Genomic DNA, 17793 nt, shown 5'->3' with positions numbered 1-17793 from the left:
ATTGTCGTCTGATACCTGTCCAGCTACTGCTTATCTGTGTGTGTGTGGTACTTTGTGTACCCGTGGGTCCCCGGCCCATTTCCGGGGTGGCGTAGTCGAGCTGTTGCCATATTTGGCTTAATTGTGTAAAGCTGTTAATAGCAGAATGCCACAATATTTATGATACTATAGAGAAATATAGTATCATCACCGTAACAGTCCCAGATAGCAGACCAACTTTGAATCAACGTTATATCAATGTTAATGCATTAACCAAATTAATATTGAATCAACGTTGAAATTTTAGTTTATTTTTTATCAGGTTTGCACCCTGAAATAATGTTATTTCAATGATGAAAAATAGATCAACATGGTTGTAAAATCAATGTTTTTTCAACCTTTTTTCAAGTCCGCCGGTCGCAACGCACTCAAGTCCGCCGGTCGCAACGCACTCAAGTTCGTCTGTTGCAACGCACTCAAGTTCGTCGGTTGCTACGCACCTCAGCTCTCTGGATGCGATGGACAAGATGGCCGCCCCTTCGGTGTCAAGGAACATAGGGGGTGTTCCAGCCATCGAGTCCGCTCCAGAACCTGAGCTTCTTGCCCTGCCGGCACCACCTGTGCTCCTTGCCCTGCTGGCGCCACCTGTGCTCCTTGCTCTGCCGGCGCCACTCAAGCTCCTTGCTCTGCCGGCGCCACCCGAACTTCTTGCCCACGAACCCGCCACGGTCCCCGTTGAAATCCCCAAGAACTTTTTTTGGGGGGCAGTATACCTAAGGGTGGGGAGCTTGTGGGTGGGGACCCTGCACGGCTGCGGTCATCAGCGGCCTCCAAACTGCTAGGGCTGCCTGTGGCTCCTGACCCGCCGTGGCCACCTGAGCCACCTGACCCGCCGTGGCACCTGACCCGCCGTGGCCGCCCGTGGCACCTGACCCACCGTGGATACCTGAGTTCCTGGATCTGTGCCATCTACGGCGTGAGGACGCGCCTTCCGGGAGGGGGACATTCTGTTATGATCACCGTCTGGGGGGGAGGGAGGCATTGTCCTTTTGGGGTTAGGGCAAGGCGTTGTCCTTTGCTATTTCTTTGAGATCTTCTTCTCCAGATGAGTTTTACTGCTTTATTGCAGGTTGCTTGATCTCAGTTTTTGTCTAGCAGGAAATTCAAGCCTTACATTATTATGCTATTATCAGTAAATGTATATATTGTATTACTTCATGCATTAATTCATTGCTTGACTGTAAATGGAGATGTATTCACATCAGCTGTATTTGTCTAGTGTGTGTTCATGCACAGCTATGTCATATGACAAAACATTACTTTTTTTTCTTGTTTTACTAAAGTAAAATGAAAAGTAATATAATTAAGTTTTGGTTTATCAGCATTTATCAGTATTACTGTGTGTAAGTGTTGAGGTGTGCTTCCAAAGCAATTCATTCTGGAGTAATCTTAATTTTAAGTAGTTTATACTTATATTTTAAAAAAATAATAAAATCAGTCTTCTCCAAAGGCGAGATCTTCGAGCAGCTGCTGATGTCTTCTTTGGCTTCAGACACTGAGAAAAACTGCACTAGGTAGGGTTGTGGAGTTACTGGAGCTGTGAGGTGTTAGTGCACCTGTCACTCATATCTTTATTTTTATTACAGGACCTATAATTACATACAAGATCAAGGAAGATACCAGGGTTGTATCTTTAACAATGAACAATAATAATGGCAAAAAAAAAAAAAAAGGAAAACGTGTTTGTATACATCATTATATACACAGACATAAAGCATGATGACAAGGTTAAATATTTTAAATACATCATAATGCATAAAAAGTTTTTATTTTATTTATTTGTTTGTTTATTATTTATAATTATATAAGTTTTAACCCTAAATGCTCATCTTGAACTAGCTCTTCTTCTTCTCTATTAGTATTCCAGCAGTGTAGACACTGCTAAGTGTATTACTGCCCTCCACATAAGACCCTTATTTCTCATCTGGGATCGTGTAGAACAATTTGAAGCTGCAGTGAAACTAATTTTGACCTTCACCTATTTGGTGCCCATTGAAGTCTACTATAAGGAGAAAAATCCTGGAATGTTTTCATCAAAAACTTTAATTTCTTTTAGACTGAAGAAAGAAAGACATGAACATCTTGGATGACATGGGGGCGAGTAAATTATCAGGAAAAGTTTATTTAAAAGTGAACTAATCCTCTAAGGATCCTGACTGTTGCGTAACAGTCGGTGTTATGTTGAGATTCGCCTGTTTTCAGTGTTCTTTTGCACAAATCAAATTTACATAAGAAGGAGGAAACAATGGTGTTTGAGACTCACTGTATGTCTTTTCCATGTACTGAACTCTTGTTATTCAACTATGCTGAGGTAAATTCAGTTTTAAATTCTTTAAGTAATTCCTGGATAATCTATTGTCATTTTATTTAATGAATGGTGTTGACTTTTATTGAATAACCCCTTTCATTTTCACCAATAGAGTTGATGTCGGCGAATAGGCATGTGGATCCTCGTGACACTTTGCCCCCTCCAGTCATCATGCGCACTGCTGCCACACCCATGCCCACTCCAAAGAGCTCTCTTGGCCTGGAGTCCGAGTCCAGGCGGGGCAGTGGGATCTCGATAGATCCAAATGCTTTTGATCAGAAATCAATGGTAAGAAAAAACAAAATCAAGTGTCAACCTTATGTCCATTACAGCGATGTCATAAGGTGAAGGGATGCCATAATTTACCTTTTTATGACATAGTAAGGTTAGTTTCAACTATGATGTCATGTAGTGCGACTCCTCAAAAACATGATATTTATTAATTAATAATTTGATATTTTACTTTTTTACAGTACTTTTTACCTTGAAAAATATATGTAAAAACTCTTTTAAAAATAATGATTATGTACATGTAACTGGTTACACACACTAACAATGTATTTAAGGTGTAGGGAAAATGTGATATCACTTTCCACTTGATGGTTACTCCCAGTGTTACTGACAGTTAGAAGTAATGCATTACAATATTGCTTTACTCCATAAAAAACTAATTGTGTTACTTAGTTACTTTTTATGGAAAGTAATGTTACATTACTTCTGCGTTACTTTTTCTAATCTGGACTGGGCTTTGTTTGTTTGTTTTTATAACAGCAAAAAAGTTATATTTTTGGCAAATGTAAAGGCCTGAACTGCATTAGTAAAACAAAAAGTGTGCAGGATATGTACATACAATCTATTGTAGAAAACAAAACTTGCAAATGTCTTCTTTCTTTTGTCAATGACAAAGCTCTTTATTGAGCATGCAGCTTGTGCATGACTATGTACTGCAGGTAAAGCAAATTAATGCTGGTCGCTATTCACTGCCACTATATTGCCATGTTTCTATTATTTTTTGTGAAAGATTTCTTATGAGCTCTTGGAGAAAAAAAAAACACTTTAAATTGACTTTTGAAAGGTGCTGCATGGTGTTGAAACTGAAACTGCAAAATGGAGTGAATAAAATGTCCATAAAAACTGCATTAAAGTGTCAGTGCTGGAAATATTCTATAATGATTTTCCACAATTGTATTACAAGCTGCATAATTACAGCTGCATCATGGTGTCATTTCTACAAGTTCAACCATCTTTCTAGCCAAGTACCTGGCAAATCAATTAGACGTTGAGACAAAGTGGATTTTAATTGTGCAAAATCTGTTTTTACAGAAAACGCATTTGCAAAATAAACAGTTAGTTGGCAAATGGCAATTCATCACATTTAAACAAGCATCCATTTGAATCCCTATTTATTGATATATTGAATCAAGACCATTAACGTTCTTATCTACCCTAAACACTTTAAACTCCAGACAATTTAGAGCTGTAGTAATTAGCTGTAGTTCTTGTTCAATTTGCTGATGCCTCTCTCTTGTGTGTGACAGAGTTTCTGTCTCCGTCTCAGGAGGACATTAGAAGCATATAAACCTAAGTGGTGTAAAGATCATGAGGACTGGTCCCTTTATCTGTTCTCGCCTCAGACCAAGTAAGCATTTGCCATCTCCTATCGTCTACTGACCAGTTTGTCCTTTCAAAGTTTCATGTTCACTTTTGTAACTGTTACATAATTCTGTCCTAGGTTTCGGATGATTTGTCAGAGGTTAATTTCTCACAAAATGTTTGATCATGTCGTTTTGGTATTCATCTTCTTAAACTGCATCACTATTGCTCTGGAAAGACCCACTATACAGCCACCTGTAAGTTTGCTTTAGTGAAATCTCATCCTTAATAGTCAATTTGAATTTAATATTTGAGATTTTCATGCTTATTGGATGTATGATACATTCTGTTTTTTCGTTTCAGGAGAGAATGTTTCTCAGTATTTCAAATTATATTTTCACTGTGAATTTTGTTGCTGAAATGACTGTGAAGGTATGATTTTGTTTTTTATAATGTACAAAGAGTGTTCATTCCACAAAACAATCACATTGATGTGGTATGACTTGTGTTAAAGGTGGTGGCCCTTGGCTTCTGCTCTGGGAACCACAGTTATATGCAGAGCACCTGGAATGTTCTGGATGGGGTGCTGGTTTTTGTCTCTCTCATTGACATTCTGGTCTCTCTGGCTTCCACTGGTGGAAACCGAATCCTTTGCATCCTGCTGAGAACTCTGCGGCCACTAAGGTGAGTCAGCGAAAGGTCACAACGCGCCTGTCTGAGGCACGGTCAATCAATGAAATCCACTATACAGTCATTGCTCCTGTTAGGAAATAAACTGAAGGTCAGTTGTGTGGTTGCATTATCTCCCGAGCCTACACGCTAAAAGCCCCTTCTCACTTACTGATTCAACAAAAGTCTATTATCCTTGAATTTGTTTTAGAGGTAAGACCAAACGGTGGTTTATCAATCTTAAAGGTCACCCAGTCTATTGTACCATTACATAAATGTTACTGCAATCCAGACAGACTGAAATAGGTTGTGTCTTTGTTTTTCACTTAAATAGAGTGATTAGTCGTGCTCCTGGACTGAAGCTGGTGGTGGAAACGCTAATAACGTCCCTGAGGCCCACTGGGAACATTGTGCTGATCTGCTGTGCCTTCTTTATTGTCTTTGGCCTTCTTGGAGTTCAGGTAATTGCCTCAACCACTACACAATACATGCTTTTCAACAAAAATATGAGGGTTTTTTTTTTTTTAGATAACACAGCATCGATAATATCTATCACAGCTCTTCAAAGGAAAGTTTTACCATTGTGAAGGTGGTGACGCCAAAAACATCACCAATATGGAAGAATGTAAAGATGAAGGTTACAAATGGATTCGGAGAAAGTACAACTTTGACAACTTGGGACAGGTAACTGTTATTCACTAGACACAATTCATTGGTTTGGACACACTGAATCATAATAAAGTGATTGGCTGAGTGAGGTCATGTTGCCTTTTCATTTTTATAGGACCTTCAGAAAACATTTTCTGCTGTAATTTGTTTGAAATGATTCCCAGACTGTCATTATGAGCTCTGTTACTGCACTGAATAAATGATGGTTTTGCCGTTTACTGTTTCTCTTCCGCAGGCTCTCATGTCTCTGTTCGTGCTTTCCTGTAGGGACGGATGGGTCAATATAATGTATGACGGGTTGGACGCTGTCGGGGTGAACCAGCAGGTTTGGATCTGCTTTGCTTATTCTGGCCGGTGCTGTTTCCGTATTTATAAATTCACATAACTTTTGTAATTTGTCATATGATGGATGTGTCTTCTCTCTACATGTCCTTCACGCCTGCAGCCTGTGCGCAATCACAACCCCTGGATGCTCCTCTACTTCATCTCTTTCCTGCTGATTATCAGCCTTTTTGTGCTGAACTTGTTTGTGGGAGTGTTGGTGGAGAACTTCCACAAGTGTTGTCAGAACCAGGAGGAAGAGGAGGCGCGTATGCGTGAGGAGAAGAGGCAGAAACTGCTGGAGAAAAAGCGCGTGAGTAAGGAGAATTGTGGGTTTGGTCGGTAGTCTATTTTTCTGAGCACTGCCTGCTTCCAGAGCCTGAGAGAGAAAGCTAGAGAAAGATTTTTTTAATTATTATTTTTAAAAACAAGCAGTCATAAGGCTGAGTACATTAAAAAAACGTGCACATTTTGGCACAAATTTGATGTCAGCCTTGGATTGTGATGGACTGCAGCATGTTCCTGCATGAGATGCAACACCAAATTCTTCATGACAAGCCAACAGGGGAAGTTTGCACAGTACATATGGGGTCAGCATCACGGCCAAAGCAGCAGAGCGTCCTGCTATGAATATATAATAGAAGACTGTTTTATTTTAAATAGAAGATTGTACTAGTACTAATTAGGACTGTTTACTTAATGTGTTAATTTAGTGTTCACCATCAGAGCAAATCAAGATTGTAATACCAAGTAGAGTGTAGAGTCAGCGCACCTTGTGACTAAACGTGACTAAACAAATAAATGTGAAGAAGTGTTTTCTTGTTTAAGCACCATGCCTGCCAGGGCAAAGCTTCCTGATAAATGATCTTTAGCATAAAAGCCGACAGTTTTATCTAGGTTTGTCACACTTGGCTCCTCTAGCCTTTACTGCAGTCGGGATTAATCGTGTACGTATGTAAGCGTGACTTGTAGTACTCATAGCTGAGTCCATAGCAGTTGAGTTTTATTTCCCTAGATCTATTCAAAGAGCCCCTCAATGCATTCATCTGGGATAGATTGAAGGTCGTCTCACAAAACAGTCCTCACAACACAGAGTGAGTTTAGAAGGACAGGAAAGAAAAGAAGCCAAATATTTGAATACATGGGGTTTCTTCAACTTTGGCCATGTGGACATTAAGAAAATAGTTTTGTAGAACACATTTGTCATAAACCACAAGAGAATTGTCTTTTTTATCAAGCATTAAAAATGCCCACCACATTTGAAGAGGCATTGAAATACTGTAACTATGTCTTTACCGTCATCTTCATAATTGAGGCTTTGCTCAAACTTGTTGCATTTGGTTTTCGGATTCTTCAAAGACAGGTATTGTTGCCTAAATGACTCTAATGTGAACAGAATATAATGTGAATACCCTGTACATAAGTTTAACAATGGATGCATGAATGCAAATCTGTATTGTACTAAAGAAGTTTCTGGAAGTTAAATCAGTATTCTTAAGGGCTTATTAGGGTGCACCTCAGATGGTATACTTACTATATACATACTTGCTGTAAGTTGTAAGTGCTTAACCCGATAAAGTTAATTAAAGACTCTATCAGCTTCGTGTACAAAAACATGAGATCATGATCCCTGTTGTTTATCAATAATCCCACATTAGCACATGTACAGGTGCAATCAACCATATGTTGTTGTATTTGCAATATGCTTATAAATCTGTGTGTGGTTTGTTTGCTCAGCTTGCTTAATGTTCAGACACCGATTAGCTAAATTACACTCTTTACTGGATGTAGTATTTTAATTGTATGATGCTTTAATGTGCTGGCAGATGGAACCAGCTGGATCTAGCCATAGTCCTGCTCTCTATCATGGGCATCACACTTGAGGAGATCAAGATCACTGCAGCGCTGCCAATCAACCCCACCATCATCCGCATTATGAGGGTGCTGAGAATAGCTAGAGGAACTGCAGTTTTTTAAGCTTCTTTTGTTTTTTTCCCCCAAACCATAAATGTATTAGTGTGGTCTATTACAAATGGATGTGTTTTGGATATGGGTTTGTTTGTGCTCTTGCCCAACAGTACTGAAGCTTTTGAAGATGGCTACAGGCATGAGAGCCCTGCTGGACACAGTAATGCAAGCTTTACCACAGGTACCTAATTTTGTGTTTTTATATTCATTTATTTGTTTATTCATCAATTAATTCATTAATATAAATGTGTTATTTTTATAAAAATATTTTATAGCATTTTTTCTTTTCTTTTTTGCTTTTATGATATTATTTAACATGGCCAGATACATTAGGTTATACCAATGTGCTTTTAAAACTATATTTTTAATATGTTGTATTATAAATATTATGTATTATATATTTTAATATTATATATGGGTCAATAACATGAGGGGTATTTTTTTGTCTAAAAGCCTTAATAATAATAAAAAAACAAAGATATGACATCCAAAGTGTGTAAGGTAGTACAACTAGATGTCTTTTATTGAATCCAAAAGGTTTTAATTATATTTTGTTACATATAAAGGTATTTTAAAGTTTTTGAAGTGCATACGGTTTAACCATCCAAAGGCCAATACAGTCATTTCATTTGTGATTAAAATATCTTAAAATGTGATAAATGTATATATTTTTTATTCTGGCATGTTTTTATAACATCATATCAACATAGTGCAACATGGTATTAAAATGATGTGTAGAAGTCGTTGCTTTGTTATGAGAAAGAATGTCCAGAAAAATGTATTTCATTGATGTCATTCGGAGCAACCAATATAAAGGGAACATTCTGGATCAAGTTATGTGGTCAATATCATGTGACAGGACGTGACATCATTCAGTCACCTGCAAAGGACCACATGATTGTGAAGCAAAGTAACTAACTCTCTCTTAACTAATAGAAAAATTCCTGTTTTCACTCGCTCATACGCATGTCCCGAAACATGGTCATTTGGTTCAACCGCTATAAAACATGGAAAATGTTGCACTAAATATAAAAGGTTTGATTGTCCTTTTGCTTGCTAGCTAGATATCAGTCTGTTAGCATTGTCTGAAAATATCGTCATTCGGTAAAACCGATTTTTTTGTTAAAACAAATTACTTGTTTGGTGACAAATTTAGCCAATCTTGTAAAAAAAATGACAAAAGCAGTGTTAATTGATTATTAAAAAAAAACAATTAATTTTGAAGTTTTATTCAGTGTCAACAATGAAATTATATCTCCATTATGTTTTTTTACACTTTTAAAAACCATATTTGTCAAAGACCCGTATATATTGTAATTCAAATACATACAGTTTATATTAATAGAGACAAAATATTTTTGCAGTGCATACAGTATGCCGTTGTGTGTATGTTTGCTTTAGAGAGATGCAGGGATGGAGTGCACAATTGCATTTGTTTGTGTCTTTGTGTGGATATGTAAGACATGGGGGAGGACAGAGAAAAAGTTGGAGATAAAGTATCTATAACACAATGCTACTCCCCATGATTGATTGTTTAATAACATACTGTGATAATCCGCTTTCTCTCTTTAGGTGGGAAATCTGGGCTTGCTGTTTATGCTCCTCTTCTTCATTTACGCGGCACTTGGCGTGGAGATTTTTGGGAAACTAGCTCAGTGCTGCAATCCTGCTCACTGTTCATACTGAGCTCTCCATTTCACAGTTTTAGCGGCTTTGCTCTACCTTAGCTGCCACTCTCATTTTTAGGTCAGAAATGCTTCAATTTGGTCCCCATGGGCATGCTTCTCTCACAGAGCTCTTTTTAGTCTACAGTACTGTCATATTGGAAGAAGAACCTAAATTAGCGCTGTTGATCTTTGGAGCTTGCTCCTGCAATGGTAGCATATTTATGAGATAGCCTCTAGGCTCAAAGAGACATTTCTATGCTACTTATATCCCCTATCACTCTAATTACTTTCGTTAGCCTTCAACTTTAAAATCATTGCTAATTATTGTGTCAGACGTGTCTGGGGGTAACGGCTCATTTGCTTCTTTAATGATAATACCGAGGACTCTGTCAGGTTATCTTCACTTTTAGCAACACATTCAGTGATAATCTGGGAGTCTAGCTGTGCTTTTTGTGTGTAAGATGTTTAAAAGTACTTGACGCTTGTTAAACTATTGACTACCAATATTTTCATCTAGAATGCACTGACGAAAACCCATGTGAAGGATTAAGTCGACATGCTACGTTTGAGAACTTTGGAATGGACTTTTTATCGATTCCATCGACGTGCAAAGTTTTGAATCCAAGGACAATCTTGAAAGACAGGCAGGGATAACCACAGGCTTCAAGCTGCATGTTCCTCGTATCGACGGCCCCAGCATCCCTCAGGCGTCACCCTTGCTTCCCCCACATGGACAATTACCCAGTGTCCGCACCTTCCAGCTGTCCCATAGCCAGCACAATATCCATTCTCGACCTCCCAGCCTGGCCAGCAGCAGCAGAAGCACCAGCCCCAGTGGCTCCATGTTTGACTCCGCTGATCCGACCGGCAAGGAGGTCCGCCACATCGACAGTACAGCGCGGCTGTGGGCAGGGGTCCAGGCAGAAGCACGGAGTCACTCCCTCTCTCCTTACGCCACCTCAGGGACGCCGCTTCCCATGCTCATGAAGAACTGCAGCAGTGCTGCAGACTTAGGCGAGTTAAGCATCAAAGACCCGAAGAAGTGCTTCAGTGTGGACACTAAGGGTTTTCTGGAAAAACCCCACAGTACCGATGACCATCGCAGGCACTCAATTGAGATTTACTCTTCAGTAGATGATGGGCTGTTTGGTCAAGAACTCAGCGAAAAGAGGCACGTTCCTACGCGCAGACAGTCGTTGCACATTCCCCGGAAGAAAAAGATGAGCCCTCTGTAGCGCCACCTTCCTCTAACTGGGAATTTTATGGGTGACGCCCTGGTTCTTTAACCCCTTAACCAGCGCCCCCCTTTTTGAGTATTTATATGAAAATGCACTATCCAAACTTTAATGTTTATAATTCAAGAATGCTTTGGAATACATTGGTAACATTGGTCTTGTTTTAAAGAAGACTCAGTAGGTTGTAGCTGAAGTGAAACCACTTCAAAAAATTAAAGTATGAAAAGGTTATAAAAGTTTACTGTAAATCAAATGTACTGTATTAAACATTTTATATTTTATGTAAAATATATATTTCACAGAATGTGTGTTTGATGCATCCAAAATGGCCGATATTCATATTAATGCATTTTTATTAATATTTATGTTAATAATTTATGGCTGATGATTTATCAGTTTTACTTTTGCTTTCATATATTCATGTACTCCTACTTTATATATTTATTCTTATCATATTTTCAAGTATTTACTTGTTATTGTACCCTTATGATCATTCTTCTTTTATATTTAAGAGTATGTATACTCGTTATATTCATGTCTTTATTCATGTCTTTCTATATATATGTCTTTAAAGTATTAAAAATAAAAAAGTAAGATGTGACCCTTGTACATAACATGCATGTTAGCTTCCTAATTAGCAAATGAAATAGTTCAGTTGTGTTTCCTTAATGCATTGAAATGCATGAAACGCAGTAACTGTTGACCGACTGTGTTTTTCCCCCATGTAGGCCACAGTCGTGTGCTGTTGCAGATAGCTGGTGTGGTGCCCAGTCAGTTGCTTCTTGAGCTCCTGAGTTGCCCGTATTGCACAAGGGCCCTGGAGAACTTGGATCTGGAGCTCGGTGATTCAGACTACTCCAGTTTAGAAGGAGACGTGGTGTATGAGTTCTCCCATGGAGCAGAGTTCAAACCCAGCCGTGCACCCCATCATGAAATACTGGAGGAGTACCTTGCTCAGTACTGGGAGGACTTCCGAGACCGACTGACATGCATAGTGGATAGCAAATACTTTAATCGAGGAATTATGATTGCCATCCTTATCAACACCTTGAGTATGGGGATTGAATATCATGAGCAGGTGAGTGCAAGTGTGGGTTCCTTCATGAATATTCTGAACACTTGCAGTGCTTTAACAGAGTGTTGCAGGGATGGTGTATTTTTGTTGGCCAAATCCCGAAAACGACTTAACATTTTATAGCACTATTGCCATGAAGACAGGGTTTTTTAATGGAATTCTGGTTGCTTGAATGCTTGCTCAGATGCTTGAAATAAGGTCTTTGGTTAACACCAGCTAAAGACATTTTCACGTTTTATTCTATGGCATAAAATACATCAGTTATACCCCCCTTGTAATTTTATTAAAGCTTTTACTTGTCTTGAAAAAAAGCAGCTGCTATCTAGTGGCTAAATAGGGGCTACGGAGGATGTCAGAGACATTAAACATCATCACAGCCCTGTTGTGTTTACTATTGTGCTCTTGCAAACCATTCTAACTCAAAGTTTTTAAATCATGCTCGAAAGAGTTTTCAGAAGCTTAATGGTGGTGATGGTGATGTTGAAGTCACGTGACTGTGGTGTAGTTCATTTAAAGCCTACGTTTAGCTTTTTATTCCTGCCGATTGTATCTAGGCTTCAATATTCATAAAAGTTGTGTTAATTTGTGAAGATTATCATGATGAACACAATGTGTACGTATCATAATTTTTTGTTGTTTCACAGAACTTATTTTCTGCAATAATCCAAAAAAATCCTTCTGGCTTTTTGTCGAGGGTGATGCTAACTCCTTGTTTGGCCTACAAAAATGTGCCATCACTGTCATAAGGATGCCATCACAACATAAGGATGGTTGATATGATGATTGTTAATGACTGTTAGTAAGGAAACTGACTATATCATAAAGTATTCCCCAGCAAAATGTCATTATGACTTGTGCAGAGGTTAGCTATCAATTTATTTTTCATTAATAAACAGTGATGAGGATTCATAGCCTTATTGGGCAAACAGATCTCCTGGTTACATAACTGTGTTGTGCTGCAATGCCTTGGTCTCTCCTCACCATGTTGTTGGGATGTTACCACTCGTGGTTTCGCACCCAATACTGTGGTTTGACATTTAGCCAATCTGATAGAGGTCTCACAGTAAGGAATGTGTGTGGATGCAGTACTGACTTTAACTGCAGCTGGTACTGAGGATAATATTGAAGAACTGAGTCTTGTGTATAAAACTGAATCATTTTATGATTGGGGAATTAAACATTTACTGACATTGTAATAGTAATAAAAGAAACACTTAATCTTGGTTTAACAATAAGGATGGCCCGATGGCCAACTGCCAGGTTTTTCGGTTACTTGACTCTAGTGCCAAGATACTGTTTTCATGCCTTGCAAACTATATGATGTACTAAATGTTGTAAATTCGGTTCATTTAAATATGTCATCAAGTTTTTTAGCTTTCTAACACAAATTAAGTTATGTCAAAATGGGAGCTATGCGCTACAAACTTCTGTATTCTGTAAAACAGTTTGCATCACTTAGGGTTCAGGTCTTTTGTATGTGCTGTGTTAAATATAGAGCCGTTTTACTCTAGATATCTTTAGGGCCCGTTCACATATCACGTTTTTTCCATGAGCAAGACAGTTATTTCAGATGTAGCCGTGCGGCAGGCGCGCTCATAATGGAAGCGACGTGGTCGCGACGCGCATGCGGTGCATTTTCCAGGTGCAAAAATTCTCAACTTTTCAGAATGCCGTAAGCGCACCGTAGGTCATGTGACAAGAACCAACCGATCAGCTTCTGCCTTTCCGTAACAAAACTGAAAGCTCAGCCGAACAGTTGATCATAGCTGTACAGGGTGTTTTTTTCTTTCTCATCTCCATCAATATATCTAGTAGAGCTAATGCAAGTGCTAGAAATCATTCATCCTTAGCTAATACTTCCTCCTCATCGTGGAGAGTGCAGTTCAGTGTTGCATAGCAATGACAGATGCCACGGGAGCGCAATCGCTTGTGGAAAGGAGGAGAAAGGGATGCGTTTTTAGATGCAATATGTAAACGGCCCCTTAAAGGAGCAAGAAAAGATGAGCATAATGTCTATCTTATATGCAGATTGATATATAAAAGTTTTTTTTTAAGAATTATTGTTATTATTCTCAGTAATATTCAGATATTTAAATCGAATAAAATGCCAACAATATAAAGAACTAGAAGGGTTAGCTGATTACCTTAAAAGTCCATAGATATCGTCGTCAGCCGTTAAAGGATTAGTTCACTTTAAAATTAGCCCAAGCTTTACTCACCCTCAAGCCATCCTAGGTGTAAATGACTTTCTTCTTTGTTATGAACAGAGTTATATTAATAAATATATATTTATATTAATAAATATCCTGACGTCGCATCAATTAAGTTTTTTTCGTAATTTGAATAGGGAAGGCGTAGGACATAGCGTAAGCATCTTGAACTGCGAGAGTTTTACACTTTCTTCATAAATTGAATATGGAAGGCGGTCTGGCAGAAGCTAGATATTTTACTTTATAACTTGTTAAATATGGATATTTTTCTTACACAAACGCTTCACTTCACTTCAGAAGGCCTTTATTAACCCCCCAGAGCCGTGTGGAGTACACATTTATGATGGATGGATGCACTTTCTTGAGCTTCATACTCATTGGTCCCGTTCACTGCCATTATAAAGCTTTGATGCTTCAGAATATTTATTAATAAAACTCTGATTGTGTTCATCAGAAAAAAGAAAGTCATATACCCCTAGGATGGCTTGAGGGTGAGTAAATCTTGGGGTAATTTTCATTTAATGTGAACTAATCCTTTAACACATTCACCGACAAACAAGTACAATGAGACCTGTTTTCCTGTTTGTTCATGTGAAGTTCATCGCATAAAGTCTGTTGCATAAAGGGCTTGTGATAAATATTTGTACTTTGTTAAAAGGCAGTTTGATAATGTGGGATATTCACTGATTGTAAATGCTCTGAAGAGGTCGCTGCCTGTAGAATACGCAACAGCACCACCTTTTGACAATGAAACGCAGCGCTCATCCTAAATACTGGCACCAAATCACAGCACCCTCACTCTTCTTCGAGATGGCGGATGACAGAGTAACTCCTGTCTGGATTGTTGGAAGTTCAATTATTCAAAGGCTGTATGCTCACATCTGTGAGCAGGGGCTCGCCAGGAGCCTTGGCCTTCGCTGCAGTATAACCTGGGAGGGCAAAGTAGGCAGACTCTGGGAGCAGTTGCTTCCAGTGCTGCGGTCTCTCAGAGCCACAGCTCCAGCTCCCGACATCTTGATTATTCACCTCGGTGGAAACAGCGTATGTTGGGAGGGCCGCAACCGCCTGGATTTCCTTCGGGAAATGCAGACGGACCTGGCTGAAGTCTTCAGGATGCTACCCAGAACCAGGCTTCTCTTTTCGTCCATTCTGCCCCGACAGAACTAGCGAGGCCAGACTGCTAGGTCTGCATACGGCATTGAACGGAGCCGGCGTTGGCTCAACAGTGTGATTGCAGGCTTCCTGGCAGAAAGACGGATGCGCTGCGTTCGTCACTCGAAGTGGTCAGTGCTTTTTCCTTGTCATGGAAAAAGAAAGGAGACAGGGTTCCCACTCTTTTTCAGCGATCATTTTCCAAGACATTTTCAATTTTACAACAATGGGAATAAAAGACAGGGATTACGACCAAAAGTAATATATTGCTCTCTAAGTTTTTATAAGGTTTATTGCCATGACTGAACTATAAAATCAGTTTTTAATATGAGCTCTTAATCATACATTATGACTATAGAAGATTGTTTCCGTAAAAAAAAAAAAGTAATCACGACTTTTACTTTTCATCTCGCTATTCTGACTTTTTTTTCCTCGCAATTGCGAGTTTATATAATTGTGATTTTGATATTCGCAATTGCAAAATATAAAGTCAGAATTGCATGATAAAAACTTACAATTCTGACTTTTTCTCGCAATTGCAAGTTTATATCTCACAATTCTAAGAAAATGAGAATCGCAAGATATAAACCGTCAAATGCCAGAAAAAATTGCGAGAAAAAAGATCAGAATAGCGTGATATAAACTCGTAATTCTGACTTTTTTTTTCCTCGCAATTGAGAGCTTATATCACAATTATGTAAACTCGTAATTGTAAGAAAAATATTTAGACTTGTGAGATAAAAAGTTGCAATTAGGCTAACTTTTTTTTATTATTATTCAGTGGCAGAAACAAGATTCCACAGTTTATTGTCATTACTTAACTACTGATGCACACTTCTATTTTTTGGCAGGAAGTTTTGGAAGATCATTATCTTTGCAAGGTGGACTTTTCAGGATAAGAGATGGACTAAAAATAAACTCCAACACCTTACAGCTAGATTCCGGAAGATAAATTCTTCAAACAGTGGTACAAGAGGTTGTGGTGCTGGACCTTTAAAAGTCACTCTCAATCTGTCTGTCTATAAAGCCTATAAAAATCTGTCTTCTTGTATTTTCCTACAATTCTGTATGTGATTCTTAAACGGGGGGCATTTTTAGGATTCTTTACCAAATCTAAGTAGTGCTGCAACGACGCGTCGACGTCATCGATTACGTCGACTTCGAAAATACGTCGACGTGCGTCACATTGTTTACATTCATCTCGCGTAATGGCGGCTTCTGCTCCTGGGAATGGAGAAAGTTATATTCTATCACAAAAACCTAGACCACGATTATCAAAAGTATGGGAACTTTAAACAAGAGGCCAAATAAAATGGTCCTTTGTTCCCTTTGCAAAACCGAGATGGCGTACCATGGCAGCACAACTGCGATGCACGAGCACTAGGGGTGTGACGCGAGATTAAAATGTGACGAGATTTCTCATCGAGGCAAAAAGTAGTCTCGTGATATTACCATGACAGAGTGTTAGGATGATTAGGAAAGAATATGCCACTGCTACGTTTACATTACGCCTCCACTGTCGTTTTGCTTTGTATTTAAATAAAAAACATTTAATTCAGTTGGATAGCGGTCGCCGCCACTCCCTATCCACAGAGTATGCGCGATCGTGAAAGTAAACGCGAGCGTGCATTCAAATGCGATTTCTAACAATGAATGACTATTTTTATTAACTAACATTAACAAAGATTAATAAATACTGTAGCAAATATATTGCTCATTGTTAGTTGATGTTGGTTAATACATTAATGTTAATAAATGAGACCTTATTGTAAAGTGTTACCATTTTTATTTATACTGTTTTTATTTCTATGATCAGTTTGTGGAAAGGAGTTCAGTTAGGAGGTCAAAGGTTGTAGAAGCTCATAAATCATGTACAGTAAGATCTGAAGAGACTGAAATCATACAGGAGAGAAGTCAGTCAGTTGAGTTAGTGGCAAAATCTTTTACAGTACTTGAGTATTGTTGTCTTTTACTGCATATGATAATTCATACTCAGAAAGTAGAACTGAAATGACATTCATTACAAGATGATTAGTTAAAATATTTCAAATACTTCTGCAGAATATGTGTTTGTTTTTTCTCAGGAGGAATCAAAGCTGTGTACAAGATTTCTTTCATAAAAAGGATGTCACTGTTTGCACGCCTCAGATGGCCGTTACACTTACCGATAGCATACTCAACATGATGTATACTGTAAAAACTTCAACCACATTGAAGTATTTTTTGGAAAAAATTTAATAAAAGTTGAAATATTATATTAGAAGTTGTACTTATAATTTTTTGTAAAGTTATCCAAAGGATTCATTAGCTAATCAAAAAAAGAACACTAAATTAATTTAAAAAAAAAATTAATAAAAATAATCGTTAGATTAGTCGACTAATCGAAAAAAAGAATCGTTAGTTGCAGCTCTAAATCTAAGTCTCTGAGATCCTGACACTTTGCACTCCTGGAGACTCCAGGGCAGCGTTTCCCAAAAGCATCGTAAGCTTAAGTTGATCGTAGCTCCATTGAAACCAATCTTTTGGGAAACGTTGCCCAGGTAGGTTGAAGTTCTGGAAAATGGTGGTGCTGAAGACTAAAGGGTTTCTGATGGTTTCACACTTAATTCTTAATTCTTTTGCAGTTAAAGGGGTACTTCACCCCTGGAAAGATGAATGTGTATTTAAAATTGGTCATTTATGTAGTAGAAATGTGAAATTATTTTTGAATTTGGAGCTTTCTAGACTGAGAAAAGGCAGAAAATGTATTTTTGACTAATGTGGATGAAAGACAACAACTCCCAGAATGCACTTGTTTTGCTGCCCTTGCGAGGCCACGCCCAAACCACGCCTATCGGTTACAGGCGGCATTACCAGGAAAATTCAAACAACTAGGCTTGCTTTGTTA

At 38.4% G+C, this 17793-nt stretch overlaps 3 protein-coding genes across 3 annotated transcripts; all 3 read left to right on the top strand.

The window, feature by feature from the left end:
* The first annotated feature begins 2327 nt into the window (after positions 1-2327).
* On the top strand, positions 2328-4272 carry LOC125261454 (voltage-dependent T-type calcium channel subunit alpha-1H-like). Its single transcript, XM_048180018.1, has 3 exons — positions 2328-2635; positions 3886-3986; positions 4080-4272. The coding sequence occupies exons 1-3, from the start codon at positions 2465-2467 to the stop codon at positions 4210-4212; spliced, it is 405 nt and encodes a 134-aa protein (XP_048035975.1). The 5' UTR covers positions 2328-2464; the 3' UTR covers positions 4213-4272.
* Positions 4273-4360: 88 nt separating this feature from the next.
* On the top strand, positions 4361-11182 carry LOC125261440 (voltage-dependent T-type calcium channel subunit alpha-1H-like). Its single transcript, XM_048179988.1, has 10 exons — positions 4361-4372; positions 4455-4624; positions 4944-5070; positions 5168-5293; positions 5514-5603; positions 5724-5932; positions 7426-7540; positions 9140-9222; positions 9314-9444; positions 9805-11182. The coding sequence occupies exons 1-10, from the start codon at positions 4361-4363 to the stop codon at positions 10467-10469; spliced, it is 1728 nt and encodes a 575-aa protein (XP_048035945.1). The 3' UTR covers positions 10470-11182.
* On the top strand, positions 7171-9817 carry LOC125261455 (voltage-dependent T-type calcium channel subunit alpha-1I-like). The gene is made up of 3 exons (XM_048180019.1): positions 7171-7559; positions 7678-7748; positions 9140-9817. The coding sequence occupies exons 1-3, from the start codon at positions 7466-7468 to the stop codon at positions 9251-9253; spliced, it is 279 nt and encodes a 92-aa protein (XP_048035976.1). The 5' UTR covers positions 7171-7465; the 3' UTR covers positions 9254-9817.
* Positions 11183-17793: the final 6611 nt, after the last annotated feature.

This window comes from Megalobrama amblycephala, unplaced genomic scaffold (assembly GCF_018812025.1).
Source record: "Megalobrama amblycephala isolate DHTTF-2021 unplaced genomic scaffold, ASM1881202v1 scaffold415, whole genome shotgun sequence".
Taxonomy (NCBI): Eukaryota; Metazoa; Chordata; class Actinopteri; order Cypriniformes; family Xenocyprididae; genus Megalobrama; species Megalobrama amblycephala.
The sequence above is the reverse complement of the archived record's forward strand: the minus strand, read 5'-3'. Positions and strand labels throughout refer to the sequence as shown.